Below are 27,378 nucleotides of genomic sequence, written 5' to 3'. Positions count from 1 at the left end.
TGAACCAGGGTTAAATGAATAACACTATATTTTGAAATCTTTAGAATTTGTTTTACCCAAATTTTTGTCTCGAGGCTGAAACTTTCCAGCAAGAAAAAAAAAGAAACAACAAGAAACCTTCCATTCATGACTTCAAGTCGACATTGGTGAAATTAACCCTTTATTGTGTCATTAAAAATCATCAATAAAAAAAAAAAGCTTGACATCCATATACAGTACATTAACATAAAGCACCACTGAGATGTTAATATACAAACCAAAGCCTTTTTAAAATCACTGTCAAGTATGTCATTTATAGCACCTGATGTGTTACAAATCATTTTTAGCACCAATGAGATGTTAAAGGGACACGCCTACTTTTTGGGACTTTATCTTATTCACCGGATCCCCCAGCGTTAGATAAGTCCATACATAACTTTTTCATCTCCGTGCGTGCCGAAACTCTGTCTGACGCATCCACCGCTAGCCTAGCTTAGCACAAACACTGGAGGTAAACGGCTCCAGCTAGCATACTGCTCCCAATAGGTGACAAAATAACGCCAACATTTTCCTATTTACATGTTGTGATTTTGTATAGTCACAGCGTGTACAAATAACAAGGTCACATGAGACACAGCCATCTTCTAACCGTATACATACTGGGAACTATATTCTCAGAAGGCGAAGCACTGCTACTTCTGCGGAGTGATTTACTCCAACTCTGCGAACTCTCTCCTCACCACGGGGCTTCTCAGGTGCTGCGAGTAAATCACTCCGCCCAAGTAGTGCTTCGCCTTCTGAGAATATAGTTCCCAGTATGTATACGGTTAGAAGATGGCTGTGTCTCATGTGACCTTGTTATTTGTACACGCTGTGACTATACAAATCACAACATGTAAATAGGAAAATGTTGGCGTTATTTTGTCACCTATTGGGAGCAGTATGCTAGCTGGAGCCGTTTACCTCCAGTCTTTGTGCTAAGCTAGGCTAGCGGTGGGTGCGTCAGACAGAGTTACGGCACGCACGGAGATGAGAAGGGTATGTATGGACTTATCTAACTCTGGGGGATACGGTGAATAAGCTAAAGTCCCAAAAAGTCGGCGTGTTCCTTTAATATACAAACCAAAGCCTTTTTAAAATCACTGTCAAGTATGTCAAAATACAAATGATTTTTAGCACCTGATTCCTTAGGCAACAATTGTGTTGTGTTTTACTTCTCCTCAACTCCATTTCTTTACTTAATCATCTCAGAATAAATACATTCCTGAGATCCGGATTCTGTAGACCAGACTGAAGCCGGATTAAGATACTAAACCAACAACCAGCTTGTATTGAAGACTCTTTTAAGTCATGTGTTGGGCAGAGATCTGTACCTTGTGGTTTCAGAACATTTAATCTTGCTCTCCCTCTCTATATTTCTATCATCTGAGTCTCTCTCAAGTGGATTCTTGCTACTGAAATAGGAAAGCCACATACATCCTGTTTAACATCAACTAAAAGCCCCCACCCCTCCTTCCAATAAACAGAGCCAGACACCAACACACACACTCAAAGCTGACTTTCTCAGGGCTCTCTACCCATTTAAAACTGGCAAATGACTTGTTTTTGATGGCGTTTTCTTGAAATACACTACCGTTCAAAAGTCTGGGGTCAGTAAGATTTTTGTTTGGTTGCATTTTATTTTACAGTACATGCACTTACCTGTACTTTCCTAAGAAAGTAACTACATTGGTTACGGTTAGGTTTAGCATATTAGAATGATTTCTGAAGTATCATGTGACAATGAAGACCGGAGTAACAATGCTGAAAATTCAGCTTTGATCATATTAGGAATGAATTACATTTTAAAATATATTGACCGGTTTTGAGAATAAGAGACTTCTTTCAAAAAAAGATTTTGAAGCTTTTGAACAGTAGTGTATAATAGACTCCCCCACCCCCCACATACACCAAAAGAAAAGAAAAAAACCTGACCAGATGTCTTAAACTTTTAGTTCTTGCGTTCTTTTAACTTGGGATAGTAAGCAATGACTTAGCAACCATCTACAAAACCCTAGCAACCACACAGCAATCCACTAAACACCACCCAGAACATCCTACAGCAACCTCGCGCTTCAATGTGATGAACTTGTTCTGTTACGACTCCAGTTGCCTGTTAATGTCTGTTAAAGGTCAGAAAAGACCAGCAGCAGGATCAAATAGTCAGTCACACCATGTAAACATCCCTTCACAACATAAACCAGTTTCCTTTTCCCAGACGCCGCTGATAAATCTTAGGTAGACCCTGCCTGATTTGAAAAAGTCTAAACACAGACCTAAATATCTGGGCCACATCAGTGGTCCTCAACTGGTTTTGCTTCAGATTTTAACTGTTTATTATCCAGTAGTTAACAGAACTGTCCTTGAAATCTAACATTTGTATTAGTATTACCATGAATCTTAGCATTTCTATGGTTTGATGCTCTTGACAGATAATAATTCAAAACATGTGGTTGGCACCAAACTTTTTGAAGATAACATTGCACAACCTGCCCATGTGGGCATCCGTCTAATTTGACAAGCTTTTACCATGAAATAAAATAACACCAAATTACTGTATTTTGTATAGATACTGGTTTTCTTCATACAAGACTTGTGGAAGTATGAAAAGCAGATTTCTCTGCACTGCACTCAGGGGGTTTCGTTTAAACTGCAGAAATCTAAAATGAAATGTTTGGATGCTTTTCAATTTTGTTCAAGTTGCTTCACCGCTCAAGCATTTTGGCACATTTTCAACCATCTTGTCCTTCCCGCCGTCGTTTCTGGTATCACTCAGTCTCGGGCTTGATGAGGTATCCGTTAAAGGTGATGTAAATGTCCACGTCGTCGCTGTAGATGGCGTTCTCACGCTCCCGCTTGTAAAGACGGACCCAGACCTCGTCGCCCTCCTGTAGAGGCAGCATGACGCTCTGGCTCTGCATGATGGAGCGGTCGCTGGGCTGAGCGTAAACGATGGCCCTCTCGCTGTCGTTCTGCATGATGTGCAGGTACGTCTCCTTGAAGTTCCACGTGTGGATGTTCACATTGAAGAAGTAGATTCCTGGTATGTGGCAACGGTACTTCCCAGCAAACATGTCAAAGTGTTCGGGGGCGTTGACGAAGATGGTGTCAAAGATCAGGGCCTGGTAGTTGTCAACGCTGTGAAGGGACTTCCGTCGGCCGACTGAGAAAGCAGAGTGCTGAGACTTGCAGGCGTCACCTGGGGCTCCGGCTTGCCCCTTATCTCCTTGAAGGCCTTCAGACCCTCGTGGTCCCGGGGAACCCTCAATCCCAGGCTTCCCAGGAGTGCCCCTTTCTCCACGGTCACCCTTGTCACCTTGAAAAGATGTCAGAAAAGTCAGAAAGATGCAGAAGGAAACCTAGAAACCTAAAGGAAACTTAATCATGTATTAGGCTATCATTCAGGTGGACATTATAATTTTTTTTACAGTTTTTAACCTTATAAAGCCTGAATCATATTTGATACACTAATTTCTAAGGCCTCTAAATGATCAACATGATGAAAACATTGCTTTTTATACACAAACTATTACATGCCAATATATTTTTTAGCAAGTAAAATGCCTTTTAGCATAATTCTAAAAACATTCCCCTTCAGATCGTGAGACGTGTCTTTTTTCAGTGAACTTTTATAAATGAAACGCTATACGAGTAATATTTCAAACCGAACACTTACTAGACAGAAGCAACTTAGTCCATACTTTTTTTTTTTTTGAAAATCATATTAAAATGTGAGTTTCAAATATGATTCATCAGCCTTTTCAGGAACATTTAATCATCTCAATCATCATTGTATTTCATTGCATTATATGCTTTGCCCCCACAGTGAAAACTACAGAGCTTTGTCATAAAATTAAGCATTTAATGATCATCTTTCTAAGACATATTACTGGGAGATATTGAGTGAAATCTGATATACAGTATATATAAATCTGATATCTGATTATGTAAGTAGTCTCTTATACTGTTGTATCTCTTATACAGATCTCACAGACTTACATTACAAGCTTCAAATTAAGATTTCATCTGACTTTTGTTTTCATATAAATAACAACATCTGCACCAAATGACATATTTTTGCTCAGTTTGGTCTTTTGAAAAAAATGTAGGTCTTTTTTCCCCACCTCGAGTATGAGCTCCATTTTCTCCTATATCATATTATATGAGCCTTAAAAGCCTGATGTAGCAAATATGATACTAATGATTCAATAAAGTGTTTCATTTAGAAATTAGATTTTTCTTTTTCAGGCTTTACAGTGTTAAATAACTTGCTCAGCAAGATTATCTTCAAACCTTTGCTCTGCCATTAGACCTGAAAACCGACCGTAGATCAACACAATTTTTCCTAATTCAAACAAAATCACCAAGTTAAGTTCTTTCACGATTGGTTGCATGATAAGGGATAGTTCACTCAAAAATGAAAATTGTTAGCATTTACTCACCCTCAAGTTGTTTCCAAACATGTTTCTTTCTTCTGTTGAACACAAAAGATATTTTGAAGAATGTTGGTAACCAAAAAGTTGACGCCCATAGCCATTGACTTACATAGTAGGAAAAAAAATACTATGGAAGTCAATGGGCCACATCAACTGTCTGGTTACTGACATTCTTCAAAATATCTTCTTTTGTTTTCAACAGAAGAAAGAAACTCATACATGTTTTGAAACAACTTGAGGGTGAGTAAATTATAAACAAAAAAAATTGGGTGAATATCCTTTTATTGCATTAACAAATGTTAATTATAAAGTGTTCCTATACCAATGTTGAAATCCGAAAAGGCACAAGCGCAATTTCTGGCAGACTAAAATAAGTCCCAAGAATCTCAAATCACAGCTTCTAAAAAAAAAAAAAAAAACCTTAACTTGGGCTCAGTTTCTTTTCTTTTGTCCATCTTTGTCAACGTACCATTTCGGCAGCTCAAAATTTCCACAAACCACATTTCCTGCAGGCTTCATTTCTGTACATGCAACAAACACATACACATATGTGCATACTCAGACACATAAAACAACTATCTCGTAACGGTTCTCGCCACATCAGCACCTTTCCTGCCAGGTTTGTCACTTCCTGTCCACCAAGAGGGCCTCCAGCAGAGCAGATATTTCTGAGCCAAGAGAGGTTAACTGAGGCTCACTGAGAGGAAGAAAGCAGCTAAAAACACATATTCCAATCATTCAGCTCAGTAAACACATTATTTCCCAGTTGAATTACAGTTATGTTCAGTTTGCAGTTCAGTTCCAATATCCCAAAATGCTTGTGCCAGACAACAGACAAGCGAAAGATTGGGAAACAGGGAAAACTGAAATCCAACAAGGATCATTGGGGTCAAAATTCAGCTATACACTCCTAGAAGAAAAGTCTTAAATGATTCTATCAGGCGCTTCATAGAACCTTTTAGGGGTTCTCATCATGGGATAGTTATATGGATTTAGTTTAATTAAATTTGTTTTCAAGTACATTTTATGAATGAAACAGCTTGTAAATATACTTTATTACCAGAAAAAAATGAAATATCCTCTTAAACATTAAAGTATTATGCAATCATTTAAGACATTTCTCCCTATATAGAAACATTTTGGCATAAAAGAGTTCTTTAAGTCAAGAATGTAAGGGTTCCATTTAGAACCCTATTAAACCTTTTTTCTAAGAGTGTACAGTGAGATTTTCAAAGTTCTCCCTCGCTATAGTTTCTTCTGATGCTATTTGTCTTGAGCTAAAGCACTTTTTGAAGACTTTCGGGTACCTTTGAGAATGGTCATGTTGATGTATGTGCGGACCTCAGGCATGCTTTCTCTTAAGGTTGCGGCGTCATCTTGTCGTGGGAGGTGGTCGCAGCATCGACGGCAGGGCGGTTGAGGTACGGAGACTACCAGATGTAGAGACAGACAGGCAAGCAGGAGGAACCCGAACATGGTGCGACCTGAGAAAAGAGAATAAATATGCACTTATAAGAGGCACTCCCTATAATAACGTTCCACACACTGTTGTTATTTCGCTAATGTGAGACTGTGCATTTATTAGTGGGATCATTAAGGTAGACTGGATTAGTGTAATCCTGAAAAATAGAAAGAGGGGCTTCTGGGTAGTGCTGAGTGGAATGCAGCCTGACAAATGTAGGCCCTTTCAGGACACAGATTAATGTTTCTGTTGGTCTGAGTCCAACCAGCACACATTACTACAGCTAAACTAACAGAGTTCAGTCTGTCTTGCCTGATGTCTTTCTCTCCGCTCGACAGAATCCAGCTCGTATCTGCCAAAGTTCATCTGCTAATTCTCATGAGATAAAAACGCTTCCAAATTCATGTCTGCTAAGAATGTATGGTGTTAAAATACTTTCTGTACTGATACTAATCACAGGTTGAATGCCCTAAAGAATGTAAACACTGTGGCTGTGTTGAATTTCCATGGAATCATATAGCGCCAATCAGATGTAGACTGTTGTGCAATTATTCAAATTCACTTTTGCCATGATGTCAATGATTATGGTATAATGTACTTAAGATAAACTGGCCCAAAGTAGCAACAAAAAAACAAAAACAAAAAAAACCTGGCTGGATGCTTTAGCCTGCATGTAGGTCAAACATCTCTTCCTGTCTAAGTGAGCAGTTCTTGGACAGAAGAAGTGGAATTTAAATCAGTGGATTATATAAAACATCATATAATCAAGATGAAAAGCCTAAAAATCACATTCCTTGTCGGTGGTTGACCAGCAAATATTTATATAAACCAACATCATTCAAGAAGACAAAATGGAAAATGACTGTTAAAAAAGGGGAGACAAAATTGTATCCATGCTGATATTAAGGATACAGGGACTGCAACATCAGGAAACATGCAACATTTCGCTGTTAGAATAATTAGAATAATAAGAAAATGTTCCTGAGCAGCAAATCAGCATATTATAATGCTTTCTGAAGGATCATGTGACACTCAAGACTGGAGTAATGATGCTGAAAATTCAGGTTTGACATCACAGGAATAAATTAAATTTAAAATATATGCAAACAGAACATTTTTATTATTAATTTTGATCAAATAAATGCAGCCTTGGTGAGCAATAAGAAACTTCTTTCAAAAACATTAAACACTTTTACAGACCCCAAACCTTTGAACGGAAGTGTACGTTTGAAGCAGAAGCTCAACTCCACTAATAAATGCATTCGGTCATGTGTTCACCAAGCCATAATGGATCATTCAGATGCACAAGGTGAACATGTCAGCACCAAATCTGTGTTTCCAGGTTCCTGAGTGAAGATACCAATAAGAGTGTTTGACTTTTCGGATCTCACTTGGAAAGCAGCAGCACAGCCGGGATGATCTGCAATACAGTATCAAGCTCTTCTCTGTGCTGAGCTTTGTTTTGAGTGAGAGCATTTTTTATGATCTGAAGGCAGACTCTGTATTACGTCAGACTATAACAGACTGTTGAGTCTGACGTGTTGAGACCCATAGGAAAATTAAAGCTTTTGGTAATGCTAGCATGAAACGTCTCAACAACTCGCTAAAAGTCAAAATTAAAAGGGTTAGTCATAAAACTTTCATGCTAATTTCCATTGCAAAAGTGCAGGTGACAGAAATAGCCTACATCGACTTGTATTGAATAATTATGGGATAAACCATGACTCAAATTCATACAAAAAATAATCAGTCCTTGATTAATTGACAAACAAATAACAACACATCACATTCTAATCCAAAGGTCTTCAACCACAGATTATTTTTGTACAAATAAATTCAATTCAATTAATGCATTAAACAAAAATACACCATTACAATAAATGTACACTAACATTTTGTCCTTCTAGCGGTTAAAAACAAAACTTCATGCATGTTGCGGAAGAACATTGTTTTGGTTGTGCTTCGGCTCTACGTGACTGCGCGGATGAATGCGGTTATCCTACACATTCATAACCAGATGGAAAGGATCACAAGCTGACAAGCTGAAGACGTTACTGTAGCTTTACCCATTAATAGACACAGTAGTACTTTGAAAATAAATCCCAGCACAGTGCTACAACAACTATAATGAAATGACCCAATAGACAATGCTTTATTAACTCTGTTAGAGAGCTACATAGGCTATGGCAGTTTATCTGTTCAATAAAATACCTTACTCACCTGTTGAGTAATAAAAACGCCATCTCCGCCTTTACAACACCTGAGGCTCAAATCCTTTCCACTCCCAAGCCATACACACCTCAATAGCTGGAGCAACTTTTCTCTATTTACGGATTATGACGAGACACGCACGGGCGAGTGACGTAGGCTATGTATGTAGGCTACACAATCTCCCACGAAAACCATCCCGCCTCGTCTAAAATATAAACACTTACCATAGTGAATCAGGGTCAGACAAAAACTCGTTTTGGAAGAATTCATGATGCATTGGCTCATTATAAAAAAAATTACATAGTGTAGGCCTTCTTTTAAATAAAGCTAAAATTCAGCTAAATGTTCCATCGTCCATTCATTTAAAATTAAAATGTTTTTAAAACCTGTAGCAACTTAATTAAATCCTTTATTAAAACGTGCTAAAACAAAATACATTAAGTCTATCTTCCAGTAGGCTAGCCTATTACTGTACTGTAAAACAGCAGGCGGGTTTCAGCCGTGGCAGAGCATGAACGCCTTCCACATGCTCTCTGTCTCGGCAGCTGTCCATCTGCTGGAAAGATGTTAACTAGCTCGCAAAAGCTTTCTGAGCACTGTAACTTATGGATCACCTTAATGAGGCTGCACAGTTTGCTTACAAAAATTGCCACTAAATTAATTTTCCTTTATAAAAAGCCTAAATGAACTAAAGCAGTTTATTTCTGGTGTGATTGTATGTGCATGTGTGTGTGTGTGTGTGTGTGTGTGTGTGTGTGTGTGTGTGTGTGTAAGCAAAACTTACAGTACTTTTTGATGTTTGCTGCTGCCGTTGGGTCAGTGCGCGGAGAAGAGAAAAAGAACAGGGAAAAATCCTCAGTCAGTTCATTTCTCCCTCCCTCTTTCTCTCTCTCTCCCTCCCTTTCTTGCTTTCTTAATTCACCCTCAGTGCCTTTCTTCCATCCCATTCCTGAACATAAACTCAAAGAGCCTCCCAGCTGAGACAGACTTTCCTATTTATTTTACTCTTCTTCGTTTTCTCCCTTTCTCTAATATAAAGTGTCGGTCAAAACTTCTCCAAGAGAGGTAAATCTTTCTATGTCCAAACAAACTGTTTTCAGAAAGATCAGTTTTTGTCTGTTTCTTTCAGAAGTTTCCCTGTTCTGTATTAGTACAGAGTAAACCATGTGAAAACCCACAACATTTATGAACATAAACATTTATAAGCACACACACAAACACATGTGAACTCGCTCATGAACTCAATGCGGCCTGTACAGCATGTATATTTGCAGGATGCAGCTTGTTACATGAATAGCCAAGATTTTGGTCTTTAGAGGCCCATGCTCATCTCCCAGGAGAATTAATAACAAGATTTGGGTCTTTGGAAACTCATGTTCATCTCACATAAAAAATTCAGGCAAAATGTCTGCACAATTTACTAGTTCACCATGCACTTCTGTGGAAACGCATTCGTTTTTCTATCATGGTGGGATCTTTACACTGGTTTTGACTGGTTTTATACTGAGCTAATGGTATTTTCTACACTGTATTCTTAAACCAAATTACATAAACCTTACCTACATTTTCAATAAACCTTATTTAGTTTATTAAGCTGTTTTCTGCATTCAATCATCCCACAATTTAGACCAAATCTGACCCGCACACGTTTACTTATCTAAATGAGAATATACTTTATTCTATACCTAAAATACATATTTTTATATATCTAAAAAATAATTAGCCTACTATAGATTTCCATACTCCTAAAATAAACTTGTATTATTTTTCGAATAATTAAAAAAAATTAAAATGTGAATTGTTCCCTAATTATGCTGATGCATCCCACAAAGCTCTCAACCGACATGCACTCATCTGAAGATACTATGCTTTGCTGAGATGCAAGCAGCATTTAAAATATGACAGATATAACATATATGCTTTGCTGCTTCCAGAAGGAATGTGGGTTATTTACTTTCATTTGGAATAATGGGGCATTCCAAGGTAATTAGAAATAATAAGAGAATAAGTGGTTGGAGTGTCAACATTAACAATAGTGCTCACAAATGATGGCCAATACTGCAAGCTTTACGTTTCAGCAACGGATCATTAAAAAAATCTAGTGAAATAAAAGAAGGACTTTTGAGGTTCTGTAAATATTAAAAGTAACACACACCCTTAGAATACACATACTCATCTGTTTAGCATTAGTACGTCTGGGTCACTGGTTGAATTCCTGTTACTTATGCAATAGTAATCATCTCGTTCTCCCCATATGGAAAGAAAATTAAGGTCTGTCATTGACCTCTGATTGACAACAGGCTGATTTTGTCCTCCACTCAACCCGTGCTGCATTCCTCTCCATAATGCTTCCTCATTTTCCTTTCAATATTGTTGTCCAACATTCTCCTCTGTGGCTTTGCACGCATAATTATTCTCCGTTAGCATCAGGATCTGTGAAAAACATTATTATGAAGCTTTTCTTTATGGGTTTATACTCTCTGGAGTGTTTGGATATGAAAGAAGTTAAAGGAATAATTCACTCTAAAATGATATTTCATCATTTACTCAGCGACTGCGATGTCATTTCAATCTCATATTTCTTTCTTCTGTGTGGAACACAAAAAGAGATATTAGGGAAAATGTCCATTCTGAGGAAAAAAGTCAGAATGTCTGATATAATAAATTCGGAATCGTGAGGGAAAAGGTCAGAATTGTGAGATATACACTTGAAATACCTTTTTGTTATTTTATTCTGTGGCTTCCATACACTGCTACTGTCAAATATAGGGTAGGCAATTTCGGAACGGCTAGCAATAGCAAGCTAGCTTTGAAAGCATAAGATCCCACACTCCCTTAAGAGCGTCTCCAAAGCCACGCCTCCTTCAAAACACATGAACACACAGCAAGAGCAGAGTCTGCAAAGCGTCACAAGAGACGATGTTAAATTACCTCATGTCTCAAAGCACATAACAGTACAATAATAATGATCATAAACAACTTAAAGAGCTCTTTATTTTCTGTCACCTGGAAGGCTCCGCCTACAAAACACATCATCGCTGTTTCCAAACACTTAAATGGTCTATTGATGCATTCTTGCTAATTAAAAGTATTAAATCCTTTCATTCTTTAAAAAAATAAAAGGTAACACTTTAGAATACTGTTCCTTCATTAATGAATAATTACACAGGAACAAACGAGTAACGCATTATTAACATTCTAGTAACTACTATTAACTAACAACAAACTCTTAATGATTAACAAATTAGTAAGTAATAGCGATCAGATGAATGTAGTAGTTCATTATTAGCTAATCAAGAACTACTATTTTTTTCATACCTCCCAGATAACTATATCTACAGGTTCATAATTAACATGAATAATGCATAATTTATAATAAAAGGTAATGGTAACCCACTAGTAATGACTCAAGTATTACATCATTTTAAAGGAACTACTAATTATTATAAGTCATTGTAAGCTTTTGAGATTTTTGTAAGATTTTGAATAGTAATTCCTTCCAATGGATTTGGTAACACTTTAGTCATTACTAGTGTGTTCCCATGATCTTCACTTTAGAATACTGATCCAAATAATTAGTAGTTCCTTTAGAAGGATGTAGTAACACTTGATTAATTACTAATGAGTTACCATTACCTTATTATATATTATGCATTATTAATATTAATTATGAACCTGTATATAGTAGTTCTTAGTAGTCTTCAGTGAGGTATGAAAAATAGTAGTTACTGATTAGCTAATAGTGAACTACCACATTCGACTGAACGCTATGACTTACTAATTCGTTAATCAGAGTTTCTTGTTAGTTAATAGTAGTTACTACAATGTTAATAGTGCATCACTCATTTGTTCCTGTGTAGTTATTCATTAATGAAGGAACAGTATTCTAAAGTGTTACCAAATAAAATAATAATAATCTTACTGACCCCAAACTGAATGACGGTTTATGTATGAAAGGTGGGACAACTGCTATATTGTTTGTTTTGATCCCACTATTAGCATTCATATACCTATAAGCAGTCTGTCTCCTTGCTGACACCACAGTCATGAGCTCACTACTGCCTACTAGTGGAAAGATGAACCGTTAGACCCAATTTCCTTAAAGACGGTCAAATCCAATCAGGAAGCACCTATGTGAGGACCGGATGCCAAGCCTTATGACAGGGTCAGGATCATCAAACACAACGCACTCAAAAAGGTAAGTCAAGTAAGTTAAAAAGCGTGTTATGTCTCCACCTTTTCTCAGAAGACTATTTTGTAATGGTTCACTGAGTTCATTTTTCAGGCCACAAATTTAAGCATGACTTTGTCTGGTTACACAAGCCACACTCCAAAGCAGTGAACGGAAACGGGTTGGCACTTATAAATGTCAGACCACATAGTACCTACCTGCAATAACTTCTCTCTCTCACACACACACACACACACACACACACACACACACACACACACACACACACACACACACACACACACACACACACACACACACACACACACACACACACAAACACACGCTATTTGTAAAGATGACACTTACACCACTATATTTTTGGGGGATTTTATTTCAGTCTCAACAATAAAAAAGGCTATGTAAGAGCTATGACTATCAGATGAGTAACTTATAATAATGTAAGAAACATAAAATAAGTATCAAACAAGTGCATTCTTTGTTAAGATAAAAAAAAGCATATTTCATATATTTACAATTTTTTTTAATGAAATAAAATGGCTTATTCTTGAGATTTCTAAAAAGTACAATTCAGAAATGCTCAAATAATACCACAAACGTCCTTACAAAGTTCTGTTAGAAAATGTAGGCTACAGATATATATGTATAATATATAACAGATATAACAGTATAAATGAGTGTTGTAATATCTCGAGAGATTTTTACGTCGAAAAGCCTGTAAGCTTCTGCATACTTCAAAATGACACCCTGAATTTAAAAAAAAAAAAAAAAAATCACATTTGAAAAGCAGCATACCATGTTCATAGCAGTCCATGGCATTAAACATGAAATAACCGTAAATAGCAGCTAAAAATCAAGCAAATGCTTTGCACTCGAACTTGAATATTAAAAATGTTGTTCATATGTTGTTCTAAACCTGCATAAAGTTCTTTCTAATGCTGAACACAAAAGAAGATATTTAGATTTTTTTTCTAGAAATGATTACAGAATTTTCATTTTTGGGTAAACTATCCCTTTAAGACGCATTTAAACACATGTGTAAAAGAAAATGTTCTGGGTTCAGAACGTTAAGCTCGATCAGCATCTCTGGCATTCTGCCAACTACCATGGAAAAATATTTCAGTGTGTCCCTCAGTTCGTAAAAACAGATTTGCTTTTTTTTCCCTGTAATGCATTTACAATGAAAGTCTATGGGGCAAGACATTCCAGAGGGCATAAAAACAGAAATGTAAAGCTTGCAAAAAACGTGTTATTCGAGCTGTAAATGTGTCTATATAGTCTTGATCGTCACTGATAGGCCTATTCTATTATTTAACCAGAACATGCCTTTAAATCGAGCTTCATGTTGCTGTACAAAAGTATCTAGAATATAAGATGTTATAATGCAGCTGTTACTTGAACTATTTGTGACTGTTTAATTCATTCAAATGGAATATAGTAAAGCAGTGGCTCTTAAAGTTGTCATGAAATCAAAAGTGACCCTATTTACTGTGTTAGCGCACATTACCAATCTTGTGGTAAACAATTAATCTGTGCAAGTTAAAATACAGAAAAAAATGTTTTGTTTGTCATGGTAAACTTTAATCAAAATTGGAATGGCATTCCTTCTCTGATGACGGCTTGGGTTGAATATCCTTAACCACTCCCCTCCAACTGTCAGTCTGATATGTGCGAGGGATGGAGAGGAGGTGCGCTAAAATAAAACCCTGGCCTCTATTCAGTATTCTGTTTCTCTTGGAAATACGTCATAACTCTGAAGTAAAGTCGGTTGCAACTTCTGGTTCACTGGGACTTTTTTTTGTGTGTGAATTCTGTCCCCCACCAAGGTATTTTTCATAAATTTCCAGTCATATGTTTGAAATGTTAGTATGTTACCACCTTGTATAATTTGTTGCTTTAAGGCCCGTTCACACCGAGGACAATAGCGACAACGATATAATAAAAAAATATATAAAAGAATAGCAGAGTTCACAGCACGACTGTAACGACAACGGCACAGTGAAACGACAATGATGAACGATAAAAACTGGCAGCTGGCGTGGACGCTAAGATATTGTTATAGTTATCTTTATAGTTGTCGTTCTTGGTGTGAACGGGCTTTTATGAATGGTTTAGTTCAATTTCACTGAAACACTTTTTAATCGGCTGTTTAGGTTCCCCTTGTGACAACTGACCCCAATAGAGTGTGAAAATATGTCTTGCTCTTGGGGCATGTTATCACAGAAGGTCAAAGTGTGTTCAGTGAACTACAATAAATGTACCCTTTTCCTGAATAATAAACGTAGAAATGTAGAAATGTTTTATATAGCTTTTTTTTTTTTTTTCTGCTGTATGCAGACATCTACCTAATTCTCTTTTACTGTACTTTTACTCTCATCTACCTACTGTTGTTTTGTATGTTGTCATTGTCCCTTGCCATTATTGTTGCTTGTTCATTGTAAAGCGTCCTTGAGCCCTGGAAAGGCGCTATATAAATAAAACTTTAAGGTACACTACCATTCAAAAGTTTGGGGTCAGTGATTCTTTTTGTTTTTGTTTTTATTTTTTGGAAAGAAATTAATATCTTTATTCAGCAAGTATGCAATAAAATCGATCAAAAGTGACAGTAAAGTCAATTTTAATGTTACAAAAAGATTTCTATGTCAAATATTCTTTTGAACTTTCTATTCATCAAAGAATTATGAAAAAAGTGCATCGCGGTTTCCATTAAAATATTAAGCAGCACAACTGTTTCAATAATCAGAAATGTTTCTTGATCATCAAATCAGCATATTAGAATGATTTCTGAAGGATCATGTGACACTTAAGACTGGAGTAATGATGCTGAAAATACAGCTTTACCATCACAGGAATAATTTACATTTTAAAATGTATTCAAATAGAAAACAGTTCTTTTAATTCTTAATAATATTTAACGAAAGTAATTTTACTTTATTGTTTTAATCAAATAAATGCAGCCTTGGTGCGTATAAGGGACTACTTTCAAATACTTTTTTTTTAAATCTTTCCAACCCCAAACATTTGAACGGTAGTGTATCTTTCTGACTTTCAAAACTAAACCTACCCAGAGGCCCCAGTGACCAGTCTCCCCCATACAGACAGAGATGGACTGGACCTGCGCTCAGATGGATTTGTTGCTGTATTTCTGCATCTCCTTCAGGGTCAAATATCCACTCCCGCAGGGCTCAATCATGGAGGAGGGTCTGGCCACAGCGCACTCTGCACGCTCAGAGGTGGAACTACAGCTGGGTGCTCTCACAGGTTCAGACCACGGTGTGATGATGGGCACCGGAGCGAAACTCTCTGCTGGGCGAACAGCACCGAGGGAACCTTGCAGTGACATAATGAAGGAAACCAGCGCATGTCCTTCCGCCGCGGCATCTTGGTCTTCATCACAGTTCTGCTCTCCAGGTATGTCGAACCCTGAATCCGGGCTCATCGGCTGTTCCATCTGGTAACTTGGGGTTTGCAAACAGTCATGTGAAGACCCAGGTGACGAGGGAGTGGAGCTTGTGCCTTCCTCAGGGTGATAGGTGAAGTACACGGGGCAGGATTCGAGGTAAAGAGAGCCCGAAAGCGATTTGCTATAGAAGTAGCCCATGTTAGAGAAACCAGATGATGAAGCATGGCTGGTGCCGCTGTTCTCAAGTCCAGAGTCCATCTGATTGGAGTGAACAAGCGCAGCAGTAGACATGTGAGCGTCGGGATCCAACAAGGACAGGTCCCAAATATCAGAGATTTCTACAGGTGAGATATCGTCACATGACTGAGGGGTAAGAAATGGCCCGTCTGAATTTTGACAGCCCAGCCAATTCTGTGGAAAGGAAAGAGGAAATGCATGTGGTCAGTGTGTGTTTTTCTGGCTTGCTGAAGGAAGATGTGAGTAAGCATTTGCAAGAAATGCAGCTCTTGTCACATCTGTAAACTTGGGTGTGTGTGAGTTTGTACTGCAAAGATTTTGCATTGGAAGAAAAATGTGTGAACCTGATAATGTTATTGGTAGTCTCATACATTTCTGCATGCTCAACTGCGTTGGTGTGAATTCACAACATAGAAAGTGAAAAGAGGGAATTGCCACAATACTGGTAAAAACAGCAATATCACCGTGAGTAAGGGGCGAGTAAGATTTTTTTTTTTTTGAAGGAAATTAATACTTTGATTCAGCAAGGTTGCATTAAATCAAACAAAAGTGACAGTAAAGACGTATAATGTTACGAAATATTTCTATTTCAAATAAATGCTGCTCTTTTGAACTTTCTATTCATCAAAGAATCCTGAAAAATGTATGTTTCCACACAAATATTAAGCAGCACAACTGTTTTATACACTGATAGATGTTTCTCGAGCATCAAATCAGCATATTAGAAAGATTTCTGAAGGATCATGTGACACTAAAGACTGGAGTATCAATCACCACAGGAATTAATTACACTTTAAAATATATTCGATGAGAATGAGACTAAAATGAAAATATACACACACACACACACAGTTGTGGTCAGAATTATTGGCACCCCTGGTAAATATATGGTCAAAGATGGCTGTAAACATAAATCTGCATTGTTTATCATTTTGATCTTTCATTTAAAAAAAAACCCATCTGTTGGGTTTGCTGCCAAAAATATATATTTTTAGTTTCATCTGACCATAGAACCTCATCCCATTTGAAGTTTATACTCCTGTGAAGCAAACAAGTCATAGCTAGACAATTTCATGTTTAGTCACCCTGGTGTGATACAAATTTTAAATATTCATGAAAATATACTTGAGAGATATTTTACTCTAAAAATTCTAGGGGTGCCAATAATTGTGGCCAACATAATGTGATTTTCCCTCCACTTTCAATTATTTTACTTCAATGAAAGGTTAGAATTTTGTGATTTTTTTTTAATGAAAGATCAAAAGGATAAACAATGCAGATTTATTTTTACAGCCATCTTTGATCATATTTACCAGGGGTGCCAATAGTTCTGTTTGTGTGTATATATATATATATATATATATATATATATATATATATATATATATATATATGTATATTGTAATAATATTTCACAATACTACTGTTATGCAGGAGATACAGCGGAACTCACCTGGAAGTTTCCACCGTGAATGGTGTGAAGAGGCTGGAAATATCTGGATGGATCTGGAACATGTTGATGGTTTGGTTTTAATAACCTGCAAAGAAATAATAACGCTTGATACAGATGCACAAACAAACACAAATATCAGGTACAAAGACCAACAGTTACATACTTTCACGGAAATACTGTAGTTAGAAACACACACAGATGCCTACACAGCACTCTCCACAAATAGGGTAAAAAACTAGGCCTTGAACGTCTTAAAAATTGAGGTCAAACAGATAAACACATACACATCTAATACTCACCGGTTGCTTTTCTTTATCTTATAGATGACCAAAGAAAAACCAGAGAGAACAAGCAAGACATGGAAGCCAATGATCAGAACTACACGCATATCATCAGTCACTGATGGAGGAAAAAAAGATGAAAACTGCTGTCATAAAATATATGATGATCTTAGCTCACAAACAAATATTATTATAAAATATTACTAGGCTGGCAAGAGGCCCCACCTGGTGATGATTCTTCATCCCCTGATTTCACTAATGGCTTTCCAATGTCAGACCTCCAGGACACAGCAGGACTCCAGTGGCTCCATTCCCCCTGAAAGTAACCATCATTTATGGGTTCAACAGGCTTCACACGAACCCTGGCCTGGTACTCTTCTCCTACAGTCAGGGAATTATGGTTCAGCAGCACGGAACTTTCATGAGAGATATTCCAATGTTTTGCCATCTGTAAAATCATATATACACATAAAAAACACATACACAAAAATAATATATAAAAAAACACTCAAAATAATTTTGTAATTGACTTGGATGTGTTCAAATGAATGCCATTTTATTTGATTAATTCATTAGGGTAAATGTTAAATCAAACACAAATGTTTGCTTACCTCCCAGCTTGTATGTTTGGCTTTAAACTGCAGTTGGAATTCATACTCCGTTATGGCTTGTGGAAAGTTACTGCCTTTACTCCAAGTTATGTTATCCCTGCTTACAGTGGGTTCATCTGGTGGTTGTGTCTTAACTGTCATTCAAACAAAGAAAACAAATACATAAAACAAACAAGAGAACAGTTACATTGATAAACAAGTAGAGTCAAGTCATCATCGTTTCAATTGTTCTCAAGGAATCAAGGAATTGATCAAATGTATTCTTTGACTGTGATGAGTCACAAATGCATAAATGTAAATGTAAACAAAAAAGCAACATCCCCAGCCCCATCTCATAGCAATCGGGGTGCGTATTATTGTGGTGTTGCGGTGTCTGAACCCTCTAATTATGGCTTGAATGGCAAAAAAACAAAAGGTTTGGGTATGTGTAATAGACAGATTTCATTTTACATATAGCATAAGGATTGACATCATGGGGTCTCTCCTGGGAGCCCAATCACCTCCAAGTGGTAACAGAATGAGCCAATGAACATTCGCCAGTGAGATTTGCATGCAAAGTCACACCCACTCGGACATACTAGTATAAATAGGTACTAGGTACCATTCTGTTCTTCTGCCTCCTCCATTCAATGGTGGGGCCACCAAGACTTACATGAACATTCAACAGGTGGGACGTGCAATTGTGGTTCAGTTGTGCCCGCAAAGTGCCGCCACCTGGCGGAATCGTCCGTGTCTCCCGTCCAGGTTCAGCGGCGTCCTGTTTAACTTGGTGCAGGCAAACATTCCCCTGTACTGCATGCGGAGATTGCAGTCCTCCTGGCGAAGGATGCAATAGAGCCTGTCCCTCCAGTCAAGATGAAGTCAGGATTTTACAGTCCGTACTTTATAGTACCCAAGAAGAGCGGGGGGTTACGGCCAATCTTGGATCTGCGTGTCTTGAATCGGGCCCTTCACAAGCTCCCGTTCAAGATGCTCATGCAGAAATGCATCCTCATGTGCATTCGCTCCCAAGATTGGTTTGCAGCAATCGACCTGAAGAACGCATACTTCCATGACTCAATTTTACCTCGACACAGACCGTTTCTTTGCTTTGCGTTCGAGGGTCGAGCATATCAGTACAAGGTCCTCCCCTTTGGGCTGTCCCTGTCTCCCTGTGTCTTTACCAAAGTCGCAGAAGGTCCCCTCTCCCGCTGAGGGAGGTGGGCATTCGCATCCTCAACTTTTCTCGGTGTGGAGTTGAACTCGGTCAGTATGACAGCAAGTCTCTCCAGCGAGCGCGCGTGGTTGGTGCTGAACTGCCTGAATACATTCAGGTGGAAAACAGCTGTTCAACTGAAACAATTTCAGAGGCTCCTGGGGTATTTGGCATCCGCAGCCGCGGTCACACTGCTCGGATTGATGCATATGAGACTTCTTCAGGCGGAGGTGCCATGACATACTCCGTGTGACCATCACACCGAACTGTCGCCAAACATTCAGCCCATGGTTGGACCTTGCCTTTCTATGGGCCGGAGTGCCCCTATAACAAGTGTCCAGGCATGTTGTTGAACCTCGACTGCAGTGGCATATCAACTGCCGCAAGTTGCTAGCAGTACTCCTTGGCCATGTGCCGATTCCGACTGTTGCTGCACGACAAGTATGTACTGGCAACACATTGACCGTAGCGTCTTTAAAGACAGTGTTCCTGATCACACTCATTTCCTTCAAGAGGGTGGGGGACATGCAGGCCTTTTCAATAAGTGATCCGTGAGTTTGGCCCGGCCCTGTCTCAACCCATCCTTAGACCCCGGCCTGGATACATGCCCAAAGTTCCCACCACTGCCTTTTGGGACCAGGTCGTGAACTTGCAAGCACTGCCCCCGGAGGAGGCAGACCCAGCCCTCGCATTGCTGTGTCCCGTTTGCGTGTGTTTATATGGACCACACGCAGAGCTTCAGAAGCTCAGAACAGCTATTTTTCTGCAGGTCAGCAGAAGGGAAAGGCTGTCTCCAAACAGAGGTTGGCCCATTGGATTGTGGATGTCATCGCCTTGGCGTACCAGTCCCAAGGCGAAACGTGCCACCTGGGGGTGAGAGCTCACTCCACTCATTTTCCCTGTCGGTAAGCCTGTGTTTTTCCCTGGGCGGTTCTCCTCTGTCCTGTCTCTGCGCCGGTAGCAGTGCCTCCCTGGCTAGGTAGGGCCTACCGCAGAGATCTTCCATATGTAGAACTGCCCCTCGGGTCAGTCCTTGTGTGTACTTCCAAACGTTATCTCCTTTCGGGCAGGTTGTGGTCTCCATAGCATTCCCCTCCTTTGGGATAGTGCACGCTTCCCCAGCATAACGGTCATGGCTGAAAAATTATGAGAATTGAGTTCCGAAGCACTCTTCCCTGAGGTAGGAAAAGCAGCTTTGACCGTCCTCAGAGTAAACCATGTCTCTTCCATTCCATTCGGTATGGGGGAGTACCTCCTCTGGCTTACATGGGGACCTGGATAGGTTACAACATTGTGAGAGCAGTTGCCAAGACGGCATGCCGTAGCTTGCCAGCATCTACATCTCCAACACTCGTAACACAGATCAGAGGCTACGGCATTTTCCATGGGGACCCCATGACGTCAGTCAATTGTAACGTTGAACATGACTGACTGAATGGGAACGTTTAGGTTACTAATGTAACTCCTGTTCTCTGAAGGAGGGAATGGAGACGGTATGTCCCCCCTGCCACAGCCCTGAACCACCGCTAAATGGCCGGGACCCTGTCTCGGCTCCTCAGCAAAAGGCCCTATTTATACCCGTATGTCCTGGTGGGGGTGACTCGGCATGCAAATCTCACTGGCCAATGTTCATTGGCTTGTTCTGTTACCACTTGAAGGTGATTGGGCTCCCAGACGGGATCCCATGACGTCAGTTCGACGTAACATCTCCATTCCCTTACTCAGGGAACGGAGGTTACATTTGTAAACTAGACGTTTTTATTAAAACAACAACAACAAAAACCTTAAAGGCATAGTTCACCCAGAAATGAAAACTGTCATTATTTACTTACCCTCAATTTATTCCAAACCTGTATGAGTTTTTTTTCTCCTACTGAAAACAAAAGAAGGTATTTGGAACCAGAGTTTGTAACGTTTTTTTCCTACTATAGAAGTTAATGGGCCCCATCAACTATCTGATTACCAACATTCTTTAAAATATCTTCTTTTGTGTTCAGCAGAAGAAAGAAAATCATAGAGGTTTGGAACCTGTATGATTGAGGGTGAGGGTGAGTAAGTGATGACAGACTTTTTAATATTTGGGTCAACTATCCCTTCAACCATGTCTTCACCAATTTTTTAAATGCCCTTATCAAAATACTTATTTCGTACTGTGATAACAATGTTTTGCTCATTTAAATAGCAAAATCGTCTTCCAGGCAAATTTTTTTTTTACTGTTACAATTACTCTAATTCTCTAATTTCAGTCATTCTGTATTTGTTTTTTTTACATTAACCTGCCATTTTAAACATATCACTAATAGCAGAATGAATCCACTTACTGTGTCGGCCAGGGTGGAACTGCATTTTAGTTCTGACAGATCCATTACAGGTTACACTCAACCAGATTTTGTTAATGAAAAAAAAATGCTGTGTTTGAGAGAGAAAGGGGAACGTAAGAAGACAATCCACGCTGATCAACTCTGGTGAATTGTAATTTAACTTAATTGAGAGATCTATTTCTACTCACTTTTTTTCCATAGGTTATAAAACAACCTCTGGTAGAATGTGATTGACTGCTTAGTGGCACCAGCTCACATCTACACACAAGTTCAAATTTGATTAGAATTTGAGAAAGGTTTTTTTTTTATCAATATTAAATTTGTCCAATCTGAGACGTGAAACTAAAATTTACAAACCTTTTTTCATCTTTGTTCCCCACAACCTCACATCGCTGGCCGGAGTAATTTGTAGAGCTTCGCCATTCACAAGAAATCTTTGTCAAGTAGTCACTCACACATGAAAGATCTTCTGTTTTTGGTAAAACCAGAGGACAAATGTTATAAGTGGATAGAAAACAAGTAAATATTTATTTTGTCTTTCAATACTTGTAAAGTTAACGGTATAGTTCACCCAAAAATAAAAATTCTGTCATTAATTCCTCGCCCTCATGTCGTTACAAACCCGTAAGACTCTTGAAGATTCTTCAGAACACAAATGAAGATGTTTTTGATGAAATCTGAGAGATTTCTGTCCTTCCATTGACAGCTTATGCAACTACCACTTCCAAGCCCCGGAAAGGTAGTAAAGACATCATGAAAGTAATCCATGTGACAGAAATCTCTCAGATTGCATCAAAAATATCATCATTTGTGTTCCGAAGATGAACGAAAGTCTTACAGGTTTGGAACTACATGAAGGTGAGTAATGACAGAATTTACATTTTTGGGTGAACTATCCCTTTAAGAAAATTAGCATAAATATACCCAACTAACATTATTTGGCTGCCAGAATGTTCTCTGAACATTACTGAAACATACCTTTTTTAAATTTGTTTAGGAAAGCTTTCTTTACAGATATAGAATGATTGTTTGTTCCTTCCCTTAAAAATTAGCCTGGGAAAACCCAGACAAACTTCCGGCAAATTTAGATTTGCTCTGCAAGTAGTCTGGCAAAGAGCCCATTCAAGCCGATTTCTAATCCGTCCAAATCGAGGCACCAATCAGAAACGTTGAGGCGGGCTTTACACGATGATGATCGCTCTGATTGGTTTTAGGTCTATCCAATTGCGCCCAGAGGCATTTGAGCGACTTCCGTTGGTGAAGCGCACCAACTTTTAAATGCATTATTATATTCAAATTGCAAACACATGAGGACAGTCTCCATGAAAGACCCACTGGCAGATGAGCGTGCTACTACATTTCTCTCCGAAACGGTAGGAAATTAAATTAGATTTAATAGAGGATTTTAACTGTGACAAGATGATTGACAGGGCAGTTTAAAGGTTGTATCAGCGATTTCACCTACACACGATCTGCACGCAAAAACAGTTGGTTTCACCACCACTCAAAACCAAAATAAATAGTGTTCCAACCAATCACCGACAGGGGTGGGTGTTGTGAGGTTTTCGCGTGCGGCCGTCATAGGCAGCCGTGCACGAGCGCAAAACCTCACAACACCCACCCCCCGTCGGTGATTGGTTGGATCAATATTTATTTTTGGCAGCTAGCAGGCAGTTAGCGGATCCTTAGGAAAGATTAGATGAATGTGATCATTTATGTTTGGGCCTGAAATCGATGATACAACCTTTAAGTGACAGGATGCACGCGACAGATCCGTCCGATAAAGATGACGAAGTAGTATGTCCCAAAGCTTGCCTACTTTTTTGCTACACATTCAAAAGTAAATACCTTTTCTTCACAAAAAGAGTACATACTTTTATGGCGTAGTGTAACTTAGGCGAATTGGGACGCTGCATATGGCTTTACACGATCACTCTGATTGGTTTTAGGTCTATCCAATTGCGCCCAGAGGCATTTGAGCGACGTCCGTTGGTGACGCCCCTTTGGAAATGAGTTATTAATGAAGCTTTGCCAGACCATAACTCAGTTACTACTGAGAATGGTCTGGTTTTAACCAGGCTACTTAAAAATAATAATTAGGGAAAGAACATTCTGTTAGTTATTTTAAGATTGTCTCAAAAAACCTCCCTGCAACGTTCTGAGAACATTATTTTATGATTGTAAAAAAAAAAAAAAAAAAAACTAAACGGGAAGCAAATACTAATGTTAAGGAAATTTTCTGCGTTTGTAAGGTACCTGTTTGTATGTTATTGGACTGGCCAGTTCTATAAAGTATGATAAAGATGAAGAAAGGAGTATACCAGTAATCCTTCATCACTACTTGGATCTGAAACACACATATAAAACATATATTTTTTTAAATACATCTTTAGTATAAAACAATATTTTACTCTAAACAATGTTCTAAACAATGAAAGTGTATGGGGACAGAACTGCCAAGCTCAAAAATGACACCAAAGTAGCCCATATATATTATACTCCAAGTCTTCTGAAGTAAATAGATTGTTTGTATTTAGAACAGATCAAAATAAAATCTTCCATCGCCATTCATTTTTCATTGTATGGACACGATAAGCTTGGACATTCTGCAAAGCAGTTCTCACTTTTGACTCATCAAACACTTCAAAATTAACATTCTACAAAAGTAGCAACACTCAATGTTTCATCCATTTCATCCATCATTTCATCATTCCATAAGCATATAAACTCAAAATCTGGCTTCCTAAAGTCATTTATATGAGGTTAAAACTTGGACTCAGTGCAGTGCTACTGTGGTTGTCCCATTCTGTTGTCTAAATATTATATATAATATCTATGGTGATATCTGTGTGGTAATCAGATGATATATGATCTATGGTGATCTGTTAATAACTCAGTAAACTGCTATGAGGTCACAAACTGTCGCTATGGAGATTTGACTAAAAGCGCAACCGCAAATGAAGCTGGTTTTTTACCTGTGGCTGAAAGTGTGACACAAATGCACACAATATTGCTCCCAGGAAGGAGAACTAAGTTTAGTCACGCTGAACTGGGATGGTAACACAAAGGTTCTGGGTTCAAAGTCGGACCCGAAATTATCCAATCAATGCAATGACAAAATATTTTATCTGCAAGGCAAAAACACTTGACCAGTTCAACTAGCACTAACTATTTCTATTCTATATATATATATTTATGCTACGTGTACTGTGCTTGACTAACTGGGACTTGTCACAGCACTTGCATATTGTTGCCCTATTTGGTTGCTTCCAAATTTCATTGCTTCTATTTTTCTCCTCATTTGTAAGTCGCTTTGGATAAACGCATCTGCTAAATGATTAAATATAAAAATCATAAGTCCAATCACTTACAAAGCACTTACTTAGCACTCTACTCTTCAAGAAGCAGATTTATAGTTATGCACCACAGCTTAATTTTGAAACCTTAAAAGGATAGTTCACTTAAAGATGACAATTCTACTGTCATTTACTCACCCTCACATCTTTCCAAACTTGTATGACTTTCTTTCTTTTGTTAAAAAATGTCTAGAACGATAAAATGCCAAAAAAAAAAGATTTTTTTTTTACATTTGTGCACAATAATGCAAAGAGCCAGTTAGCCAGAGGAGCTTTAATTTTTAAAATTCAGACTTTCACTTTTAAATGGCATCGCTGTGGCTTTTTACCTGACAGGATGTTGCCCAAAGAAAACGGTAAACTGCAAAGCACGCATATTGAATTCCATTGCAAAATTCTTTAGGTGCGCATATATGACGCAAGCTAACTTTGGCACTTTTGCTGAGTGGGCCATTGTCAACAGCGCACCCCTCTTTGTGAGTGGGTGGTCAAACTGTATACAGGCAATTTCCACTAACACTACAAAACGACACCCACAGACAGCAACAAAAACCCTCAGCTGTAACCGTAAGGTGACTTCTTGTAAGAAGGCGCACTTGTAGACTGATAGCCCAGAAGATGCCTTGCCTGTAAAAGTAAAATCAAACAGTGACAGGACACTCTACAGCAATCACTGACGGTGCGGTTTCACTTGAACACATTTAAAAGTGAGCGCTGAGTAATTTGGATAGCAGTTTATTTGACACACGGGTTTCAACCTCAACTACTGATCTGAGTGAACGCTGCATGAGTTTCAACACTCTCGGTTTCACAGAACACTTCCTAGCATCTTGGGTTATTCTTAAGAGCACATGAAGTTTAATAGGAACTAACTTGCCTTTGCATTGATAAATTAACTAAAAGAGTTTATTCACCAATGAGTATTTACCAATTTATTTACCAATAAGTGGTGACTAATAATCAACCCATACAATGACCCCCAAGCATCTGGACACTAAAGTCACACTTAAAAATGTCTAAATGTCAATTGCATCAGACCGCTAAATATTAAACCAAGCGGCATCTGCTAAAAAATGTGTTCTACATCTTTTCTCAGAACTATCTTTCTACTCACTTTTTGTGTCATTTTGCGAGGGGGAGTTTTAGTGAATGAATTCAGTTTTTTCTGGTGCACATCTTCCAGACTGATTCACATCGGCATAAAGTCACAATACGCTTAGTTTTCAACAGTATAACTATTGTGAAACCTAACAAATTTCTTCTTGTGAAATGTTTTGCTCAAAGTAAATGCTTATTTGCAATCGCAAATATACTGCATATACTGCAATGACATCCATTTTTTTTTATTGCGGCTTAAGTGTTCGATAACATTTTAGGGTCAATGGCTGTTCATAAAATGACATCATTTTTAAGTCAAATCAGCTCAGTTGTTGTTTAACAATGCATCATTGCTCAACCCAGCAGTCATTTAATATCGCAAGTGTAATACTTACCCTTTGCCTTCAGCTGACTGTCAAACAGCTGTCTGCACAGGCAGCATGGATGCTGAGGTCTGTCTGTCTACCTGACCACCTACTCTTCATCCTCCTCTCTTTACCGCTCTTGCTCTATCTGCCCCTCCCCCTTTACCTCCATCTGTCAGGAGGATCTCTCTTTCTCTATCACTCTACTCCTTCCTTTCTGTTACTCATCCGACCTCTCTCTCTCTCTCTCTCTCTCTCTCTCTCTCTCTCGCTCTCGCTCTCTCTCGCTCTGCAATTGCATTTTCTTCCTCCCTGCTCGATGTTTGACTAACCACAATGTTTGCTGACATGTTTACAAAGCTAAATCAAGAGGTCAGAGAGGCCGAAGAGAAATAATTTCCTCTCAATCTTTCTTTGATGTAAGGATGTTCTTTTCTTATCGTTTATAATGTATTATTTATATATTTTATTGTTGTGTCTTAGTATACACAATTTTGTGATAGTCTGAGCTTTGATTTTTAGAGCAAGATTATTACAAGTTATTGGAGAGGCCAGGAAAATGTGAATTTCTTGGCTTTTGATAAGAGAGAATATTAGCCACCTGGGCCCCACGCTGGGCTCGACACGGCGCCTGAGAGGTGCTCTGAGCACAAAAGTTTGATGAGGACCACATCCTGTTTCATACAAACTTTTTATACCCACAGACTACATACACACACACACACACACACACACACAC

General features: G+C 38.5%; 2 protein-coding genes across 3 annotated transcripts; both read right to left on the bottom strand.

Annotated features, from left to right (window-relative positions):
* Positions 1 to 995: 995 nt before the first annotated feature.
* On the bottom strand, positions 996 to 8,956 carry c1qtnf6a (C1q and TNF related 6a). 2 transcript variants are annotated; one of them, XM_084413716.1, is made up of 3 exons: positions 8,912 to 8,956; positions 5,762 to 5,938; positions 996 to 3,334 (listed from the first exon to the last, which is right to left on the bottom strand). In XM_084413716.1, exons 2-3 carry the CDS (start codon positions 5,928 to 5,930, stop codon positions 2,787 to 2,789), a joined length of 717 nt encoding a protein of 238 aa, XP_084269842.1. In that variant the 5' UTR covers positions 5,931 to 5,938; positions 8,912 to 8,956; the 3' UTR covers positions 996 to 2,786. The 2 variants fall into 2 exon arrangements, with proteins under 2 accessions (XP_084269842.1, XP_084269843.1); XM_084413717.1 differs by having other exon boundaries at positions 2,341 to 3,334; positions 8,917 to 8,935.
* A 5,687-nt stretch (positions 8,957 to 14,643) lies between these two features.
* On the bottom strand, positions 14,644 to 26,809 carry il2rb (interleukin 2 receptor, beta). The gene is made up of 10 exons (XM_084419530.1): positions 26,670 to 26,809; positions 24,077 to 24,167; positions 22,178 to 22,289; positions 22,009 to 22,078; positions 21,821 to 21,908; positions 18,305 to 18,438; positions 17,919 to 18,141; positions 17,712 to 17,811; positions 17,413 to 17,497; positions 14,644 to 16,133 (listed from the first exon to the last, which is right to left on the bottom strand). Exons 2-10 carry the CDS (start codon positions 24,153 to 24,155, stop codon positions 15,441 to 15,443), a joined length of 1,584 nt encoding a protein of 527 aa, XP_084275656.1. The 5' UTR covers positions 24,156 to 24,167; positions 26,670 to 26,809; the 3' UTR covers positions 14,644 to 15,440.
* Between the last annotated feature and the right edge of the window lie 569 nt (positions 26,810 to 27,378).

The sequence above is a fragment of the Rutilus rutilus genome (genome assembly GCF_951802725.1).
Source record: "Rutilus rutilus genome assembly, chromosome: 1".
In the NCBI taxonomy this organism is placed as follows: Eukaryota; Metazoa; Chordata; class Actinopteri; order Cypriniformes; family Leuciscidae; genus Rutilus; species Rutilus rutilus.
This window is presented reverse-complemented; position numbering and strand designations above follow the sequence as displayed.